General features: G+C 38.7%; 1 protein-coding gene across 1 annotated transcript in view; it reads left to right on the plus strand.

Moving 5' to 3' along the window:
* The window catches only part of LOC121374790 (sodium- and chloride-dependent GABA transporter 3-like), a 30,373-nt gene extending 9,500 nt beyond the window's left edge, over positions 1-20,873 (plus strand). Inside the window, 9 exon segments of the mRNA XM_041501900.1 lie at positions 592-712; positions 715-723; positions 3,574-3,706; positions 9,377-9,511; positions 10,298-10,401; positions 11,416-11,505; positions 16,201-16,339; positions 19,562-19,624; positions 20,736-20,873. Of these exon segments, the coding sequence (XP_041357834.1) occupies positions 592-712; positions 715-723; positions 3,574-3,706; positions 9,377-9,511; positions 10,298-10,401; positions 11,416-11,505; positions 16,201-16,339; positions 19,562-19,624; positions 20,736-20,858 (917 nt within the window). The 3' untranslated portion in view covers positions 20,859-20,873.
* Positions 20,874-23,378: the final 2,505 nt, after the last annotated feature.

Raw genomic sequence — 23,378 nt, forward strand, 5'->3', positions numbered from 1 at the left:
TTCAGTATCCGTAAAATTCTGTGATATTTGTGTTTTTGCACAGTTCTTTACACTGTTTTTGTTTGGGTCTTGAGTTTTTGTGTTGATGTTGATCATCACTTTATTTATTTGCATTACCATAGTTTGACACCCAATAGCCGATGTATTTTTCGTGCTGGGGTGTCGTTAAACATTCAATCATTCATTCATTCATTCATTCATGGTAGGTACTGAGTTCTCATACCGGTACACCGGATCACAAAGCCATTACACCGACTTCTATCTCACTAACAACTAACCTACTGTCCTGGACAGATAACTCAGACATCTGAGAGGTGTGTGTGTGTGTGTGTGTGTGTGTGTGTGTGTGTGTGTGTGTGTGTGTGTGTGTGTGTGTCCAGGATAGCGTGATTGAACCGTAATTTGATATAAGCACGAAAATAAGTATAAACAAACAATATACATAAATATATACGATTTTGCTGCTGTGTAAACCAAAAACAAATGAAAAGGGGAAACTGAGAAAGGCAAATGGGTCGACATTTTGTTATTATTAATAAACGGTCGTGTTGTGTTCTAGACTGATGAATCGTCTATTGTCTAAAATTCCAGGCGCCTTCTTGGTCCAGTTCCTGTTCTTTCTCTTGGTCTGTGGTCTGCCAATGTTTTTCCTCGAGGTGACGATCGCCCAGTTCTCTGGAAAAGGACCGACTCGAGTGTGTGACATCTGTCCGCTATTAAGAGGTTAGTCGCTGTTCAGGATGGCAAAACCCTCTTGTGACATCCTATATAACAGGTTATTATGCCTGAACCGGGGTACATTCGGGACTTTGGGAAGATGGGGCAAGACATATTGGGACTACATATACGCGAGGAACATGAAACATAATGCTCTGAACGAGATATACATATACAACATCTTTGTTTACCTCTTGTTCTCCTTCTCTGACGAATGTTATAGAGATATGTCGTATATATTGCTACTAATTATCGTACTGGATATATTGCTACTAATTATCATACTGGATATATTGCTACTAATCGTCGTACTGGATATATTGCTACTAATCACCATACTAGACAGAGCATTCTTCTATTTTGGAAGGACATGCCGCATGCATGTGCGTGTTGCATGTTGCATGTGATTGTCATATGCTGGACTCAGGCGACTTATTACTTCAGAACATAAAACCTTCTACTACGATAGTAATAAGACTTTTTGGGTACCACTTTAATTAGTAACTGATAGTACTGGTGATATTTCCAGATATTTCAGTGAATTCCATATACAGTAATAGAAAAAGGAAAAAGGGACAGGAACGATTATTTGTTTAAAAACACCTCAGCGTATTTTAAACTAGAACTATTCCGTACATATAATTATTGTAACACTTTCTCGAGAGACAGACAGACAGAGAGAGAGAGAGAGAGAGAGAGAGAGAGAGAGAGAGAGAGGGGGGTGAGGAGAGAAAGAAAGAGAGCAATAGGCAGAGAGAGACAGAGAGATAGATACAGACAGAGAGACAGCGAGAGAGAGACAGACAGACATAAGGAGAGAGAGAGAGAGAGAGAGAGAGAGAGAGAGAGAGAGAGAGAGAGAGAGAGAGAGAGAGAGAGAGAGAGAGAAACCGACATATTACTAGTCTCCTACCGAGTTCATTGATGGCTATTGCTAAAACAGTCATAAATGTCGTAAAGATCGATTGGTTGGTGGAATGAGTAAGTGAGCGATCGATCTGTCCATTGAGTGAATGAATGTGCTAATGGTTTAGTGATCTCGTTAGTAAGCTTTCGAGTGAGAGGACGACTTATCGACTGGTTGACTGACTGACTAGAGCGAGAGGAGAGGGAAGCTGAGAGAGAGAAGCAGAGAGAGAGAGAGAGAGAGAGAGAGAGAGAGAGAGAGAGAGAGAGAGAGAGAGAGAGAGAGAGAGAGAGAGAGAGAGAGAGAGAGAGAGAGAGACCGACCGACCATGAAGTGAAGTAAAATGAAATGGAGCCAAATTTGGAATTATACATTTCCAAAAAGGCACGCCATAAGCTGTAGTATATACTATAAAATGATTCCTTCCTGTATTTCGGAAATAATATGGTATGTCGTTTTTTTGTTTTGTTTCTGTCTTCTTCTTCTTCTTCTTCTTCTTCTTCCTCTTCTTCTTCTTCTCTCTCATGACCATTCAGTAGTGTACTGTATACACTATATTTCATGACCATTCAGTAGTGTACTGTATCCATTATATTACATGACCATTCAGTAGTGTACGGTATACACTATATTTCATGACCATTCAGTAGTGTAGTGTATCCACTATATTACACCACCATTCAGTAGTGTACTGTATCCACCACCATTCAGTAGTGTACTGTATCCACTATATTACACCACCATTCAGTAGTGTACTGTATACACTATATTACATGACCATTCAGTAGTGTACTGTATACACTATATTACATGACCATTCAGTAGTGTACTATATACACTATATTTCATCACCATTCAGTAGTGTACTGTATACACTATATTACAGGACCATTCAGTAGTGTACTGTATACACTATATTACATGACCATTCAGTAGTGTACTGTATACACTATATTACAGGACCATTCAGTAGTGTACTGTATACACTATATTACATGACCATTCAGTAGTGTACTGTATAAACTATATTTCATCACCATTTAGTAGTGTACTGTATACACTATATTTCATGAGAGGTTGTTTAGATAGTCGGTCGGTCGGTCGGTTAATAGATTGATTGGTTGATTTGTCATGGGTTGGATTTTGAATGGTGATGGTGTCTTTCTTGATGTGGATGTATTACAACATGATCACCGCCTGGTGCATCTACTACATCGTTCGCTCGTGTAGCGCGTTGCTGCCGTGGACGACGTGCACAAATTGGTGGAACACGGCGCTTTGTAAGGAGGAAACAGCACCGACAACATCAAACATCACTAACATCAACTACGTCAATAACTACTCTGATCACTTGACTATGTAACCTTTCCTACTGGTCCTGTGGGCAGCAACGTCTCGGGTGAATCTGTTCTCGATGTTGATGCCTGGAAGAACGACACACTTTCATACAATTCCGTGGAGGAATTCTAGCAGTGAGTTTTAAAGGCTGCTTTCTCTAGAATAATCATCGAGGTCTGTTTCGTACCTACGATGCTTTCTTTCCACAGAATAGCGGGCTGCCAGAATCTCCTTAGTTTTGTTCCGAATATAGATATGCACAGGCGTGGAATTCCTCACTAAGTCAACTTTACCAGGATCGAGTGGGGATTAAAGATTTATCCTGAATTTTTTAGCGTGCGTCACTGATGTTGCCATAATGATTACGTTGCAAATCATTTGTTTTGAAATACCTTCTCTATATGGCCATAATAAATAATAAAATAATATAATTTAATAGTGGAGAATCTTTAATGGACGATCAATTATCGATTAACCCACTATCCTGATCAGACAGCTCCGATAGCTGATTACTATGCACTTACACTATACTATCTAGGCCGGTAAGGTTATATTGTTTTCATTATTATATCATTTGTGTATATGAAATCCATTTAATCAGACAGTTTCAGGTACAACACTCTGCGTATTTCGGGTGGACTGGAGGAGATGGGTGAGCTACAGTGGCATCTGGTTCTCTGTTTACTGGGGTCGTGGATCATCGTCTTCTTCTGTCTGATACGCGGGGTCAGATCAGTCGGAAAGGTAAGAACAGAATGCACGTTTTTTTCTTAAAAATAAAAAAATAAATCACCTGTCATTTTCGGCCTTTGACGGAGATTACTTTTGGGACTTGTCATTGGTTGCTCCACGGTGATAACCTAATCACCACAGCAATACCATTCAATTAATAAAACACGATAGAAATTGAATATATATATATATATATATATATATATATATATATATATATATATATATATATATATATATATATATATATGTATATATAGATATGTAGATATAGATATAGATATAGATATAGATATAGATATATATATATATATATATATATATATATATATATATGTTTATTTTGTTTAACGACACCACTAGAGCACATTGATTTATTAATCATCGGCTATTGGATGTCAAATATTTGGTAATTTCACATATACTCTTAGACAGGAAACCCGCTCAAATTTTTTCATTAGTGGCTAGGGAGGCAGGATAGCACATACCGCAATCTGATTTAAATTAGCTCTACTGGTCTACCACATGTAATAGTGGAGCTAAGTTTAATTAGATTGACTGGTTCTCTAAATAAAATAAAATAAATAAAACATCAAATTTATGTTGGTATACGTAATAACGATTGTTTTGGATCTAATGGTTTTTTGGTTTTACATATTTCCCATAAAATGTTTCTACTTTTATAAACAAAAGTATGAGTATATCTGAAGACAGTTGTAGCTATACTTAAACAGTTATTCAAACCGGCCCGGGTCGTGACGTAGCCCAGTGGTAAAGCATTTACTTAATTTGCGGTCGGTCTGGGATCGATGCCAGTCAGTGGGCCCATTGGGATATTTCTCGTCCCAGCCAGTGCACCGCGACTGGTATATCAAAGGCCGTGATGTGTGCTAACCTGTATGTGGAATGCTGCATATAAAAGATCCATTGCTACTAATAAAGTGGGTTTCCTATATGTCAAAATTACCAAATGTTTGATATCCAATAGCCTATGATTAACAAATCAATGTGCTTTAGTGGTATCGTTAAACAAAACGAACTTTAACTTTTAACGTTTCAAGCCAGTCCTTGTATTTGAAGAAAAATAGTAAGTTCTTATCACATAGAAATATATGACCTGCAACTAGCTCCCTTTATTATAATAATATCTGTTTATCAAGTAATTAAAAAGTTCATTCATTTTAACACATTTTCGTACTTATATCAAATTAACGTTTAACCACGCTATCATGGGTAGCTCTACGGATTGTCTGTCCATGGGTTGAATGTTTAGTAATAGAAAAGACAATGAACAATCTTACACCTCACCACCACACTGAGTCGTTACAGTTAACTGTGTATGGGAGCCCGGTACCGAGAAGTGAACCCTGTACCTACCAACTGATGGCTTAACCCATACGTCACCAAGGCCTATTATCACACTTTTTATTATTTTATTTTATATATACTACTGTTAATTCGAACAAACACATCGGTATTTTCGACTATCGTCAGCCTTTTGAAGGTTTACTGGTCCCAGTTCCTTGTAAATTTACTACTGGCTACCGAGATAAATAAAACTGATACGGCCATTGTGACGATATGTGCAGTGTAATTAATTGTGAACGGATTTGCCAAATTCGTTGTTTACATTCTTGGCTTCATTGTTGGAGCTTTTGGATTTAGTGCACTGTTTTATATTCAATTTTGAGGTCCCGTGGGAATTTTTTTGAAGAAAGCAAACGACCATCATAAATTGATTTATTATACCTCACTGGCTGGAACGAGAAATAGCTCAATGGGTCCACTGACGGGGATCGATCCTAAACCGATCGTGCATCAAGCGAGCGCTTTACCACTGGACTACGTCCCGCCCCATCGAGGTGTGATGGATTCTAGGGTTCATTGCCTTTGATAGACTCTGGTTCTTTTTCTGTCCCAACTAAGGGCACATGTTTAGACTATCAAGATTTAATAACGAAGAAAATTGTTGGTGCCAGTCTTGTATTTTTGGCAACATAATTACGTCATCAAAGATGGCGGCCATTTTGAATTTCGCGTTTATCAAAAATCGACGATAGAACATATATTTATCGATCAATGTTCACAAACAAAATGATCAGAATTAAGAGCTAAAATAGTATATTTGAACACCAGAAGGTAATTGCCCTGCTATCAAACTAATTATCAACGTCACCATGAAAACTAAGGCTTAATCAACATTACCCAGACTCTATATCCCATACAATATATATGTTTTCATACAACAGATATATATGTTATTAAATGGCAGTACAGTCAGCTGAAAACATGCACAAGAAATGCTGGGATAATGTATCAAAAGTGACGTTTTAATAACAAATATTTTTTTCATGTTTGTGACATCATAATTTATGCAAATTAGCTCCACAATAACAATAATGGAAGCTAATATTTAGAAGATGATCACACCTTTCATTCAACACCAGAATTGTGTTTTTAGTTTCTATAATAAAAACGTTATAGGAGTTTTATCAGTGGAAGATAACTGCTCCACTACCAAAATTGTCATTAAAGTTACCATGAAAACTAAGGCCGAATCAACATTATCAAGACCTTGCATCCCATATAATATACAGTTGTTATACAACAGATATATGTTCTACTAAATAACGCTACACTGAGCTGGAAACATGCACCGGAAATGCACAGCTAAAACTAAAAAGCTACTTTTTAAAGGACACTTTTTCATGTTTATGACCTCATAATTTATTCAAATTAGTGTTCCACACTAACAATAATGGATACTAACACCTAGACCTTTCATTCAACATCAAAATTGTGTTTCTAGCTTTTATAATAACAAAGTTATAGGAATTAGAACGTATTTAGTTATTAGTTGTAAGTTTTGTTGGTAACCATGGAAACGCGTCTGTAAAAATAATACCCGCACCACTTTCAGACCCTACATCCACCCTAGTGATAACCTCCATAGACACCACTAACAGCTGGTACCACTGGCATTTTTGACAAAAATGCTGAATCCAGATTTGGCTGGTAGACTAATAATAAAGCTATGGTCATATAGGGTTTTTATGAAGTTTTCTATGTTTGGTATAATTCAAAGGTTGTATGCCTAGACATGAAACTAATACTTTCTTTAATGTGCATGTGTATCAAATTAAAGGCACTAACAAAGTAGCCCTAGTTATTAGGCACTGTAACATTGGTTTGGCTATTACAATTCTTATCATTAAAGTGTTTGTAATATTATCAAGTGAAAAAACTATGTACCTCGGTAACTTTGTAAAGTCTGAATATATACTTGTGTAGTTCGTGTTAGCGGAGTTTTATCGGATCATGTCTGTTTTCACCTAGTAACCCGAAATTAATTCTGATACACTAGTTATTGTTATTTGAAATTGTAATAGGCTACTGCGCAAACATTTATTATATCATGAGCCATTACTTTACCTATATCCGAAACTGTTTGCTTGGCAATCGAAAACCTTTTTAAAAAAATAGTTTTTATTCTTTCATAATGTTTTACGTAATATTGGTACCGTAAATACATGGAATCCTGAAAGCACTTTGAAGGGGTATTGATGGGATAACTTGCCAAAGACATTGCATCATGTATTAGTTTTAAGAATGTCTCTCAAGAACGTTTTGTTTCGCAGCTCCACGTTATTTGCTTTCAAACTGCATTAAGACCCTGCAGAAAGCTAGTTACCTTAGCAATAGTCAGAGAAAGCTAGTTACCTTAGCAATAGTCAGAGAAAGCTAGTTACCTTAGCAATAGTCAGAGAAAGCTAGTTACCTTAGCAATAGTCAGAGAAAGCTAGTTACCTTAGCAATAGTCAGAGAAAGCTAGTTACCTTAGCAATAGTCAGAGAAAGCTAGTTAACTTAGCAATAGTCAGAGAAAGCTAGTTACCTTAGCAATAGTCAGAGAAAGCTAGTTACCTTAGCAATAGTCAGAGAAAGCTACACTCTCACAACACTTTATTTGACACCAACTGACGCAGTATTCCTAGCAATGACTAAAATATTCATGATCATTTTCTTTAAGCCAAAACATAAGTATATTCTAGGTAACATGGCAGACAGACACGCATATACACGCGCGCACGTACACGTACATAAACACACACACACACACACACACACACACACACATACATACACACACACGCACATACGCATACACTTACATATTCTATACACTTTCTGGTCCTTGTACGACAGCGAAAACCTGTGGGGCAGGATAACTGCTGTGTATTTCAAAGAACAATAACCAGGGTATAATTAAGGTGGTAGAATCACGCTGACTAACACTCACACGAGTGCATGACAATATAATGATTTGCTATCATTTTTCATAATCTTCAGTTTCAAAGACTATGAAGTGATTTTTATGTCGATGATGTTTAAAAATAATACTAGATCAAGTTGATGAAGTAATCACAATTTGTGAGAGGGGGGGGGGGGGAGAGTCCAAATCGAGCTTATAAAATTAAAGTAGGGGTAAACATTCAGGTGGCGTCGTGGCAGGCCATCGGTCTACAGGCTGGTAGGTACTGGGTTCGAATCCCAGTCGAGGCATGGAATTTTTAATCCAGATACCAACTCCAAACCCTGAGTGAGTGCTCCGCAAGGCTCAATGGGTAGGTGTAAACCACTTGCACCAAACAGTGATCCATAACTGGTTCAACAAAGGCCATGGTTTGTGTTATCCTGCCTGTGGGAAGCGCAAATAAAAGATCCCTTGCTGCCTGTCGTAAAAAGAGTAGCCTATGTGACGACAGCAGGTTTCCTCTAAAAAAATATGTGTGGTCTTTAACCGTATGTCTGACGCCATATAACCGTAAATAAAATGTGTTGAGTGCGTCGTTAAATAAAACACTTCTTTCTTTTTATATATGACTATATTTAAACCATAAAACACAATATTAATTATAAATATATTTCTATATTTATTTGAAATGTCTCGTAGTGCACCTTTAACCACACCGAGAACAACCATAAATATTTTAATAAAAATAAATGGTTGGACGCACCAGGGCTTTAATATCTGAGTTTGTTATTATCACACTAATCGTGCTAAATTTAAAACACACTATCTGCAACCTAACCAGACTAGTAATTAGTTGCATGAGATATATAAATAGTTGCTATTACAGGCACGACGGAAGCAAATAGATATTGGGGGGATTGCCTGAGACTGAAGGCGCAAAGCATAGTATTTATGGGGTTCGGGGGTAGACATAGTAAGCATAGTATTTATGGGGTTCGGGGGTAGACATAGTAAGCATAGTATTTATGGGGTTCGGGGGTAGACATAGTAAGCATAGTGTTTATGGGGTTCGGGGGTAGACATAGTAAGCATAGTGTTTATGGGGTTCGGGGGTAGACGTAAACATTTGAAAACTAGATGTCTTGAAGTGCAATTCATTGTATTCTACAAGTAAAATTCATCTTTTAGGTTTACAAATATGTTTTATGCACACACACACACACACACACACACACACTCGCGCGCGCACTCACGCACACAACACACGCACACACACACACACACACACACACACACACACACACACACCCGGTTGCGTCGTGCCTGAATTATTATTATTATTGCTATTTCTATTTCTAAAACTTAGTGAGGTCATGTAGACTCTTAATTACGACAGATAAAGAGTTTGATTATTCTCATTATCGTCAGGTTGTGTACGTGACGGCCACTCTGCCCTATCTTCTTCTGTTGATTCTTCTCATACGAGGATTGACGCTGCCAGGCGCCGTAGATGGGCTGATATTTTACTTAAAACCAGACTTCGGCAAGCTACTAGAAGTTCAGGTACGTCGCGCATTCGAAATATGTTTCCTGATGTCAGTTGGATAATATCATCTCTCTCTCTCTCTCTCTCTCTCTCTCTCTCTCTCTCTCTCTCTCTCTCTCTCTCTCTCTCTCTCTCTCTCTCTCTCTCTCTCTCTCTCTCTCTCTCTCTCTCTCTCTCTCTCTAATTGGTCAAAGGCCGTGGTATGTGCTTCCCTGCAAGTGAGAAAGTGCATATTTTATATGATCCCTTGCTGCATTAGGAAAAATATAGCGGGTTTCGTCTGTTGACTACAAGTTAGAATTATCAAATGTTTGATATCCAATAGCCAATGATTAATTAACCAATGTGCTCTAGTGGTGTCGTTAAACAAAACAAGCTTTAACTTCTGTCCTCTTCTTTCTTTGTATAAAACTTTCTTTTGTAGGGGCGGGACATAGCCCAGTGGTAAAGCGTTCGCTTGATTCGCGGTCGGTCTGGGATCGATCCCCGTCGGTGGGCCCATTGGGCTATTTATTGTTCTAACCAGTGCACCACGACTGGTATAGCAAAGGCCGTGGTATGTACTACCCTGTCTGTGGGATGGTGCATATAAAAGAACCCTTGCTGCTAATCGAAAAGAATAGCCCATGAAGTGGCGACAGCTGGTTTACTCTCTCTATCTGTGTGGTCCTTAACCATATGTGATGAGTGCGTCGTTAAATAAAACATTTCTTTCATTTCTTTCTTTTGTAATGTCCTCCGCTATCGTGTGGCGCACCATATGAGTATGTTGTAGACATTTGATCGTGGGTCATTTCTTGTAGGTGTGGCTTGAGGCGTGTCTCCAGGTGTTCTACTCTCTCGGTCCAGCGTGGAGCGGCCTCATCACCATGGCCAGCTATAACAAATTCAACAACAACTGTGTAAGGTAAAGTCGTTTGTCGTTTATTTAATAATAAGCGGTAATGTCGAGATTGCTCGTCGTAGTTAAATATGGATTGGCCACAAGTTTACGAGACAGGGGGCAGAGATGGAGTAAATACTCAAATTCGGGCAAAAACGATAAAGATTTTCGGGCAAAATGGCCATGAAACCTTTTCACTATGTGTTTCCATCATTCTACATGCAATATTAGTATTAGTTGTAATAAATGTAAAACTGCGTAGTGTTTCGTTTGCAACCCTATATAGCTGTTTGACAGTAATGCTAATATGAATAAATTTTATTCAGATTTGGGCATTTTTGTTTAATGTGGGCAAAAAGCAGCCTCCATTCCCCCCCCCCCCCCCCCCCCCACACACACATGGGATTGACCCATAGACCCATGGGATTCAAATATCAGAACCACTGAAAAGCTCACTCTTTTCGTGTAATATTAGTAGCTCAAGTCACCTCCAGCGCTCTCCTTATTGATATTGATATGTAGGGGATATACATATCAATATGATTCAATAATGGGAGGGCTGGAAATGACTTGAGCTAAATGTTAAAAGTGTGTTAAATATAAAATCTTAGCTACACCAGTGTTTCACTTGCACTGTTTTATTTCTGTATCGTTAAGTCAACCATTTCACTCTGTCTATACTTCATTGTGTGATTCTTTCATTGCAGAAGGGCGGGACGTAGACCAGTGGTAAGGCGCTCGCTCGATGCGCGGTCAGTGTGGGATCGATCTCCGTCGGTGGGCCCATTAGGCTATTTCTCGTTCCAGCCAGTACACCACGACTGGTATATCAAAGGCCATGGTATGCACTACCCTGTTTGTGGGATGGTACATATAAAAGATACCTTGCTGCTAATCGAAAAGAGTAGCCCATGAAGTGGCGACAGCGGGTTTACTCTCTCAATATCTGTGTGGTCCTGGTCTGACGCCATATAACCGTACATAAAATGTGTTGAGTGCGTCGTTAAATAAAACATTTCTTTCTTTCTTTCATTGCAGAGATTCAATTATAGTTTCCTGTATTAGTGAAGGTACTAGCATATTTGCTGGCTTCGTCATATTTACAATCCTCGGAGGTAGTCTCATCCGGTGAGTTTTCATCAGTGATCTGTTTCCGTATGAAATTTACCAACCGTTTTGGTAATTTTGAAACAGCATAATTATTCGCAGGGGCTGCCATAACAAACTAATAGAGAGAGAGAGAGTTTGAAAATGTTTATGTTTTGAGTTTGTATTTTATTTTATTTAAAAAAAAAAATATTGCATGTTTTAACGTCTATTATGTTTTAGTGCTTTGGTCAGAAAATTCTGTGATTCTTTGGGGAAGTTTAATGGTGAAAACATTTGAAAGTGTTCGAATTTTTTAATTTTAATTAAATTTTAAAAAATTAATTAGAAATTTAACATGGAAAATTAGAAAGTATCTAATGTACCTTTTAGGTATATGTCACATTGAAATAGTCACCTTGTTTCAAATAATAAATTGCTTGCTTGATATGCGGTCAGTCTGGGATCTATACCCGTCGGTGGACTCATCGGGCTATTTTTCGTTGCATCACGACTGATATATCAAATGTCGAGGTATGTACTATCCTGTCTGTGGGATGGTCCATATAAAAGCTCCCTTGCTACTGATGAAAAGGGGTAGCGTGTTTTCTCTCTGAGACTATATGTCAGAATTGCCAACTGTTTGACATATATCCGATTATTAATAAATCAATATGCTCAACCGACGTATGTAAATCTGACCGACAAAACCGTCATCCTTCATAAAAACCGTATCTCTGCACAATGCAGAATCGAAAGGTAATTTAGCAAAATAGTGGTTGAATCCGTGAATTTCTATCTAGTGCCTCGTCTATAGGAAAGTCACTCCTGAGATCCTTTACTGGACAACGCACCTTTAAATTTCCTGTACCGCTTAAAGAGGACTGCCACTCTCAGACTAGTTTACTAAATCGAAACTAGCATCAAACAGAGCTCATTAGAATACATATAGCTGTCATAACATGCACTCTTAAATCACTCTTATAACAGTGATGGTATCAAGTGTTCGCGAAAGGTGAGCAGAACCTGCCTCACCGGTGTCATCCGTGATGAGTCCTGCTACCACAGATGCAAATTACTTTCGGTAATGCTTTGAAGATCAAATAAATCGTCATCGCTGTTTTCTTTATTTCAGATTAATAAAATAACAGCTTACGTTAATTGTTAAAAGTTGAATTAGTAATTGTTATTAAATGTGTGTATTAATGTATAAAAGAATGTGAGAGTTACCTTATTCGGATAATGACGGGAAATTCCGAACCGAAGAATGGGCATTTCCCTCATTCTGTGTACTAATTTCCCAAGTGTTACCATTTTAATTTTAGTGACTGTCACGGGGATTCTATAATTCCCGTAACTGAATAAAACACGATTATCAAAATATCTCTCCTAACTGTATATCTATTAGATCTCTCTGTAACAGGTGGTTAAACCCTAGTATGGCTCGTCTCTAGGTATGATCAGAGATACGATCTTATATAAAGTATATATTATTATAGCACGTTAGTTCTCTAGAAACACAACAAAAACACAATACACTTTGGAATCTGTATTAATCTACGCTGACAAATGTACAGCCGTAGTAGTTAATTAATAACAGCAATAATAACAACCCAGAACTGATCACTTAATTAGTTAATCTCTAGGTGTCTAGTTACACTATATGCGAATCACTTCACCGTTACACCACACCCACACGTGTGATAATTGAGAAACGCTTCCAGGAGAAGTTAATTAATAAAGGAATTACAACACCATTCCTAACTGGTTAATTTTTAATTAACCCTTACTACTCGTTCAGTAACGTGTGATAATTTAGGAACGCTTCCAGGGGAACTTAATTAATAAAGGAATTACAGCTCTATTCCTAACGGGTTAATTTTTAATTAACCCTAACTACTCATTCAGTAACCTTGTAACACAGAATTAATACTGGTACCTATCACAATAAAGACAATAACCTACAGTTTACCTAGGTCGTCTAGGATGACTGGCTAAGCTTTATATTACCAAATACTCGTATAATGTTAGAACAAAAAGTCTACGATTTACTTCGTCAGATGACCGAAGACACTGTCTAAAGAATATTGGTATAATACAGTATTAAAATATTTAAAGTCACATCAATCACATCAAGGTTATACACAGAGCAGAAATAAAAATATTTACCAAAGTCCAACGAACTACGTTCCCTGGGAGCCGTCCTTTTTCGTTCTCCTCGATATCTCTAAAAACTAGCTATTTATTATAAAAATCAGAATTCGCCTGGGGGTACAAGGTGGTACCTCCCCCTATCATCTGATATTTCCACCGCGACCAAGCGGTATTATTTCTCTCTGATCGTCAGACTTACTGACGCCATCGTCGCCAAATCACGGTTGTAAAAACCGCACTCGCAGAGGTATTACGTAACTACTCGCCACATGGCCTCCACAGCTGGACTAAGTGCATATTGGAATGCCCGATCGCGCGAAGTATTACGTAACAAGTTGCCCATCTGGGCTTAAGTGCAATTAAACTCAATTAAAATCGCCACAGGCGAAACAAATTTAAGAGCATGTTCCGTCACAGTGACAATATACTGAACTGACGATAAACATTGTTAACTGACGTAATAATTCCCGTTTTGAAGGTGTTTTGTTATGAGGTTAACAAACCAACTAGATCAAGAGACGTTAGTATGGAGTCGTTATGGGCTGTCGGTGAACATTAATTTGGTAATTATAGGTAAACAAATGTGAAGTTTAAATATTCGTATGTGAACAAATTGCAATACCTTTATTTAATGTATATCTTAAGTACATACTTGTTTTAATTTTCACATTGTAAATGTACCATAACCTGCTGTATTTAGTTGGTGTAAAGCCCGTTCGACGACAATAATGCGTCCATGTTTTAAAAAAACTTTCGTGTTTTTGGAAATCGAAACCATGATGTTGGCCGTTTCTTGGGATGCATTGCTGTTACTGTTGCAGTTAAACACTGCGCAGTTAACCATCGTATAATTACGTCGACAGTATATAATAACACTAATTATCTTGTAAATTAAATTTCCGATAAACCTGGAGACAAAAAAAAAGAAAAAAGACGACGACTAAAGGCACAACCAAAAAATCAACACGTGTACCGGTATTGCTTGGTAACTCTCACCGATGACGTATTGCCTCGCTTTCGTTCAGATCTATGCATCTTCCACTTCTGTTTTTACCCCAAACCTGGCCTCAGACCACAATTAATTTCACTATGTATTCTTATGTAGCCCCAGTGGTTGTAGCACTTTTATTAATTTCACCAGGCCATTAGCATTTCACAGGAAACATTACCTGCCTGGGCCCAAGAACACTTAAAAGGACGACCTCTGTTGTCCAGCTCTTTTCCGCGTTATATCAATGTAAACAAACACACGTGGGCTAAGGGACCTATCACACCCATTTCTGTGCATTTTACACAAATTTTGCATGACTTCAATGTGCTCTGGGGAACATTATGCAGTATCCAGTGTAAACCAAGTGCACATATTCACTAACTGCATCCTCTCACCTGTCAAATCCAGTGTAACAATCCAGTATACAAAGCAGCTCCCCAGCTATTAATCACATAACAAGAAAACTATATTTTCTCGCATTAGTTTCCGTATTTTGGACAACCAAATGGGTGGATAACTCTAGTCTGATGCCACCTAAGACGCGCAGCTGACCGGTGCCTCGCAGCGAGCCGGGCGTTATAGGTTGGACTATACCAATTCAAATCCCATAGGCGACCATGTTAACGTTTGAGTTCAAAAACACTATATGCAATATATCAACCAAACTGTGACCCATAAATATCAGTACTACAACCCCTACCTCAAAGTATTAACTGCAGAAAATGGTACCTTTCATGGCTCATTTTCGGTATAACCAGATGTTTCTGCAACACCCCTAGTTTCGCACAAAATTTGAGTACTTTTTTTACAGGTACCCCATACATGTTCCAAGCACAAGGCTACTCGACACGGTGGTACTACATCAAATAAAATTGCATACATTTTTAGCCCAGATGAAACTAATTTTTTTTACAACCAACACACTCACATTTATAACCAATCACAGGACTTGTGGTGTTAACTTCTCTATCAAAAGTTCGGTGCACCTTGCACCTCGAACTTCGACCCAGCCGGAAATTAATTCATATAGTGCAACCTATAGTAATGCGGTCTTTGACGCTAACTTAATCCATTACACACTACATGTCTTTTGGTGTCCGGTCTCCTTTAATAAAGAGCTCGACTGTTGTCTTACAGTATTTTATATTGGTGAAATAGTTATATACTTCGAATTATACTGTTCAATTCGTAATTCACAATGTTTAACTTTCAGACATAATACACTACAATGTTTTAGGCATAGCTCCACCCAACTCCCACTTCCCAACCCCATCACATCTTTCTTTTCCTCGAACCAAATTTTATATTTGATTTGCCCCTCGTCCCGAAACAACTCGAAGGCAGTGTGGGTGCACCCCCCCCCCCCCCCCCCCATGTGCTCCTCAAAATAACATCCTGACTACGCCAATGATTGTTAGAGGGTCAGCTATTTTTTTTAAATACCAAAAATAAAGTAGAAACTAATTAGTATTTACTTTCCTATTAGCAAATATGATATCTATTTTAATACACACCAAAATATTTTGTTTTTGTTAGAAAAATGTACTTGCTACAACTGCAAATGGCGTCTATTCTTGTGATGATGTTTAATAATTTGCTACCTATGCCTGTTATTCAGGTCCTGGGTTGGGGTTTGTCGCCTACCCTCAGGCTCTGTCCGGTCTGCCCATCCCTCAACTCTGGTCTGTCATCTTCTTCGTCATGCTGCTCACACTGGGACTCGACTCACAGGTAACTCGACTCACAGCTAACTCGACAATATGTTGATTATCATCTATGTGATAACAGTCGTATGAACCTGGACAGTATATTGATTATCAACTGTGTGCAATCTAATTAAAATTAGCTCCACAATTACATGTGGATCTAACACCAGCCAGTTGGAGCTCATGTCCACCAATCAAAACCTTACTTGCAGAATCCTGCCAGTGATTTAAAACTAACAACACTGCGTAGTCCCCAATGTCCAGGTAACATTTCGTCTGTAAATAATAATTTAAATATTGACCAATCACACTTCGCCTTTTATAACGTTTTTTGGGAGCATACAAATTCTAAAAATATCGGGCGAGTCTATTTTAGTGGCCGCATTACAGCGAACCATACCAATACGTACGGGGTGGGTTATCAGTCTTCAATTTTACATTAAAAATTATTTATTTATTTATAAAAAACCCCAACTAAATCAGTCTTCAGTTTTACATTACAAATTATTTATTTTATAAAATAAAACATGTTTTAAGGCATTCGTAATTCACACGAAACATGTAGTATACCCTCAGGATAATTCGGAATGTTTTCAAATTATTTTTAAATCACTGGCAGGATTCTGCAAGTAAGGTTTTGATTGGTGGACATGAGCTCCAACTGGCTGGTGTTAGATCCACATGTAATTGTGGAGCTAATTTTAATTAGATTGAACTGTGTGATAACAGCCGTATGTAACTGGACAATATGTTGATTATCAACTGTGTGATAACAGTCGTATGTAACTGGACAATATGTTGATTATCAACTGTGTGATAACCGACGTATGTAACTGGACAATATGTTGATTATCAACTATATGATAACCGTCGTATGTAACTGGACAGCATGTTGATTATCAACTGTGTGATATAACAGTCGTATGTAACTGGACAATATGTTGATTATTACCTGTGTGATAACAGTCGTATGTAACTGGACAATATGTTGATTATCAACTGTGAGATAACAGTCGTATGTAACTGCACACTATGTTGATTATTAACTGTGTGATAACAGTCGTATGTAACTGGACAATATGTTGATTATTACCTGTGTGATAACAGTCGTATGTAACTGGACAGTACGTTGATTATCAACTGTGTGATAACAGTCGTATGTAACTGGACAGTACGTTGATTATCAACTGAGTGATAACAGCCGTATGTAACTGGACAGTACGTTGATTATCAACTGTGTGATAACAGTCGTATGTTACTGGACACTATGTTGATTATCAACTGTGTGATAACAGCCGTATGTAACTGGACAATATGTTGATTATCAACTGTGTGATAACAGTCGTATGTAACTGGACAATATGTTGATTATCAACTATATGATAACCGTCGTATGTAACTGGACAGCATATTGATTATCAACTGTGTGATATAACAGTCGTATGTAACTGGACAATATGTTGATTATCAACTGTGTGATAACAGTCGTATGTAACTGCACAATATGTTGATTATCAACTGTGTGATAACAGTCGTAGGCCTATGTAACTGGACAATATGTTGATTATCAACTGTATGTTAACCGTAGTATTTAACTGAACAATATGTTGATTATCAACTATATGATAACCGTCGTATGTAACTGGACAGCATATTGATTATCAACTGTGTGATATAACAGTCGTATGTAACTGGACAATATGTTGATTATTACCTGTGTGATAACAGTCGTATGTAACTGGACAATATGTTGATTATCAACTGTGTGATAACAGTCGTATGTAACTGGACAGTACGTTGATTATCAACTGTGTGATAACAGTCGTATGTAACTGGACAGTACGTTGATTATCAACTGTGTGATAACAGTCGTATGTAACTGGACAGTACGTTGATTATCAACTGTGTGATAACAGTCGTATGTAACTGGACAGTACGTTGATTATCAACTGTGTGATAACAGCCGTATGTAACTGGACAGTACGTTGATTATCAACTGTGTGATAACAGTCGTATGTAACTGGACACTATGTTGATTATCAACTGTGTGATAACAGTCGTATGTAACTGGACAATATGTTGATATGTAACTGGACAATATGTTGATTATCAACTGTGTGATAACCGTCGTATGTAACTGGACAGCATATTGATTATCAACTGTGTGATATAACAGTCGTATGTAACTGGACAATATGTTGATTATTACCTGTGTGATAACAGTCGTATGTAACTGGACAATATGTTGATTATCAACTGTGTGATAACAGTCGTATGTAACTGCACAATATGTTGATTATCAACTGTGTGGTAACAGTCGTATGTAACTGGACAATATGTTGATTATCAACTGTGTGATAACAGTCGTATGTAACTGGACAGTATGGTAATAATCAACCATGTATAACTGTCGTATGTAACTAGACAGTATGGTGATTATCAACCATGTGTTATCAATTGTAGGGGTGGGATCTAGATTCAAGGAATATTTTTTTATTTATTAGTCTCCTACCGGTCAACTCGAGGGGACCGATCTAACCGGATAGAACTCCATCTCCGTTCTTCCGTCTGTTTGTCCGTCTGTCCCACTTATAGTTTTCCGGATGTGTTTTTCACAATGCCTTGATATACTGAGCTGAAATGTTGTATATGGCTTTATCATGTACTGGTTGCGGGACTCGTTTGATGCGCAGTCGGTTTGGGATCGATCCCTGTCGGTAGGCCCATTGGGGTATTTCTTGTTCCAGCTAGTGCACCACGACTGGGATATCAAGTGCCGTGGTATGTGTTATCCCGTCTGTGGGATGGTGCATATAAAAGATCCTTTGCTACTAATGGAAAAATGTACCGTGTTTTCTCCTTGAGACTATATGTTACATTACCAAATGTGTAACATACAATAGCCAATAGCTAATATATCAATATGCTCTAGTGGTGTCGTTACACAAAACAAACTGTCTTTTTTTGTCCTGTACTGTTACAGAATCAAGTTTGACTTTAAACTTAGGAGATACGAAAATGTGTTTTCCGGACTTTTTAAAAAAAAAAATGGCAATGCCTCAAGATATTGAAATTATATATATAGCTTTATCACATTCTGTCACAGATCAAGTTTGACTTTCGTGGTGATTTACCCATTTTTGACAGTTATGGCCTTTGAACTTAGGACATACAAAAATTAGTTTTCTGGGGTTTTGTGGGGCCAATGCCTCAACATATTGAACTGAAATTTTGTGTTCTGTTAAAGATTAAGTTTGACTTCATGGTGATTTACCCATTTTTGATAAGAGCTTTGATATGGCTCTTGAAAGTACATACGAAAATTAGTTTTCCGGATATTTTTGGGTCAATGCCTCAACATATTGAACTATAATTTTGTGTACAGTTTTATCATGTTTTGTTACAGATCAAGTATAACTTTCATGGTGATTTACCCATTTTCACAAAGTTATATCCCTTGAACTTAGGAGATACGAAAATGTATTAGGCTTGTATTGCTTTAGCCGAATTTTTGTTTATTTAACGAGTTTACATGGTGTCAGACATGGTTAAGGACCACACAGATGAGGAGACCGAAAACCCGCTACCGCCACGTAATGGGCTATTCTTTTGGATTAGCAGCAAGGGATCTTTTATATGCAGCATTCCACAGAAATGATAGCACATACCACAGCCTTTCTTACACCAGTCGTGGAGCACGTGTGACTGGCTGCAACGAGAAATAGTCCAATGGGCCCACCGACGTGTTTGATTCTAGACCAACCGCGTGTTAGGCAAGCGCTTTACCTGCCTCCTGTTTTGCACAAATGTAAGTATCTATTAGTGGTGTGGTGGTTACGTCATAGATCTTAAGGCTGGTAGGTACTGGTTTCGCATCCCGGTACCGGCTCCCACCCAGAGCGACTTTAACGACCACTATACCGACTTCTGTCTCAGTAACTACTAACAACTAACCACTATCCCCAGGACAGCGCGTGGAACTGGATATAAGCACAAATATAATATAAACAACAAACTGGGGAGGGCGTGATTCACGGGTGTGAATACAGTCTTCGAATATAACCTGTTTATGAACGAAATGTCTTTCAAATTGTGGCTGTTTTTGCGTTTGATGATTATTTCGACAGTTGAGAGAGAGAGAGAGAGAGAGAGAGAGAGAGAGAGAGAGAGAGAGAGACAGAGAGACAGAGAGACAGAGAGATGGACTGCAATGGATCTTTTCCCAAAAAAGTACATACCACAGCCTTTGATGTAATATTCTGGAAACATTATTTCGTCCAAATCTGGCTCCATTGCATTTCACATCAGTTTGCTGCTCCTCTTTGCTCTTTGCTTTATTCTGCCGGACTTTGATAGATATAGGATAATAATATAATTTATATAGGGCATTGTCTCCTCTTCAAAGACTAGTTTCGTTCCAGGGAGGAATCTACATGTTCCAACTGTCCGACTGGTACGTCGCCGCCCTCATCCTAATCATCAGCATCATGGAGTGCATCATCGTGGCCTGGATATACGGTGAGACATTTCTTACTTTAAGGTGATATATCGAGAAATGTTTTTAACTTTGAGCCAGTGAAGATCATCCTCTTTTGATAATATATATACTCTTCAAAAAAAGAAACGCAAAAGGGTACAAATGGGTTATAACTCCAATTTTATGTTTCCTACCGGTTCATGCTTTGTGAATATAAGGTCATTGCATGTCCCAAACACATTCCCACGGTTACATTCGATAAAACGCAGCTACTGTAAAATAAAGTTTCAAAATGTGAATATTCGCAAAAACGCAGCCACGTGCAAACCATGTCACCACTGCACGTGCGTTGTCTGCACGTGCAAGATGAACACCCACAGTATAAAAGTGCAGGGTGTTCGCTTGCCTGGCCTCTGTATCTGGCCGACAGTTGACAATCCAGGACATGCCACGTCTCAGTGAACCGCAGAGAAACAATGCCATCGGCCGACTAGACGCAGGCGAATCCAGAACGGCCGTTGCCAGGGCATTCCATGTGTCCCCAAGCACCATCTCCAGACTGTGGGACCGTTACCAGCAACATGGATCAACACGTGACCTCCCTAGATCCGGTCGACCACGGGTCACTACGCCCGGGCAGGACCGCTACATCCGGGTACGCCACCTTCGGGAACGATTGACTACTGCCACCTCCACAGCCGCAGCAATACCAGGTTTGCGCAGGATATCCGACCAGACCGTACGGAACCGCCTACGTGAGGTAGGAATTCGTGCCAGACGTCCAGTTCGAGGTGTCATCTTAACACCACAACACCGTCGACTCCGACTGCAGTGGTGCCAGATTCATCGACAATGGCCTCAACTGCGATGGAGACAGGTGTGGTTCAGTGACGAGTCCCGATTTCTGCTCCGACGTCATGATGGAAGATGTCGCGTGTATAGGCGTCGTGGTGAACGTTATGCGGCAAACTGCGTGCAGGAAGTGGACAGATTCGGCGGGGGTAGTGTCATGGTGTGGGCAGCCATCTCACACACTGGCAGAACTGACCTGGTCCACGTGCAGGGCAACCTGAATGCACAGGGCTACATTGACCAGATCCTCCGGCCACACATCGTTCCAGTTATGGCCAACGCCAACGCAGTGTTCCAACATGACAACGCCAGGCCTCACACAGCACGTCTCACAACGGCTTTCCTACAGAACAACAACATTAATGTCCTTCCTTGGCCATCGATATCACCGGATTTGAACCCAATTGAGCATCTATGGGACGAGTTGGACCGACGCCTCCGACAGCGACAACCACAGCCCCAGACCCTGCCCGAGCTGGCAGCAGCCTTGCAGGCCGAGTGGGCCACCATCCCCCGGGACGTCATCCGTACTCTGGTTGCTTCAATGGGCAGGCAGTGCCAGGCAGTTGTCAACACACGCGGAGGCCACACCCGGTATTGACTCCAGATGACCTTGACCTTGGTGGTGTGTCCTATCACTTACTCACAATGGACTAGAGTGAATTGTGAACAATCCTCCAACATTTGGTAATTATCGGACTCACCATTCAATAATTAAATCAATTCTCCAAATGTTACGACAATGTGGTTTTGCGTTTCTTCTTTTGAAGAGTATATATATATATATATGTGTGTGTGTGTGTGTGTGTGTGTGTGTGTGTGTCTTTATATATATATATATATATATATATAGATATAGATATATATATATATATATATATATATATATATATATATATATATATATATATATATATATATATATATATATATATATATATATATATATATATATATATGTATGTATATATATATATATATGTATATATATGTATATATATATATATATACATACATACATACATACACACACATATATATATATTATATACATATACAAATAGACATATACATACATATACATACATACAACCTCGACATACATACAATATATAGATATTCATACATCAATACATACTAGCCAGTGCCAGGTCTGCCAATGCCAGGTTTCATGCACGTAAGCGGGATCGATAGCTCAGAGCCTATCGTGGTTAGTCTTGCAATTTGCGGGCGAGTCGGTGCCACAGGTTCGAGTCGCAGCATCGGCATGGGACAATTTGTGCGCCAGTGCGTTAATATCTATGTATGTAACAGTCAATCTCGACATACATACAATATATAGATATTCATACATCAATACATACATATATATATATATATATATATATATACACGCGTATATTTATTGCAAAGGAAAAGGTCACCCTTTATACATCATTGTGTGTCTCATAATGCTAAAAACATTAATTTATACCATTCATTTATTCTTTCATTCATGGTATTTATTTATTGTGTTTGTGTTTATTTGGGGGGGGGGGGGGGGGGGGGGGGGGGGGGGGGGGGGGGGGGGGGTCAAACAATTAAATTTTCAACACTGTTACCTCTTTCTTTATGGAAATAACAATAATATCCATAGGCTGTTGGTGTGCTCTGGTCAGTGTTAAATGACAGCAATGTCTTCTGCCACGATATAGACAAAACACATGTTCTGCTGTTTTTGTGTTTCAGGATTCAA

Source organism: Gigantopelta aegis, chromosome 6 (assembly GCF_016097555.1).
Source record: "Gigantopelta aegis isolate Gae_Host chromosome 6, Gae_host_genome, whole genome shotgun sequence".
Taxonomy (NCBI): Eukaryota; Metazoa; Mollusca; class Gastropoda; order Neomphalida; family Peltospiridae; genus Gigantopelta; species Gigantopelta aegis.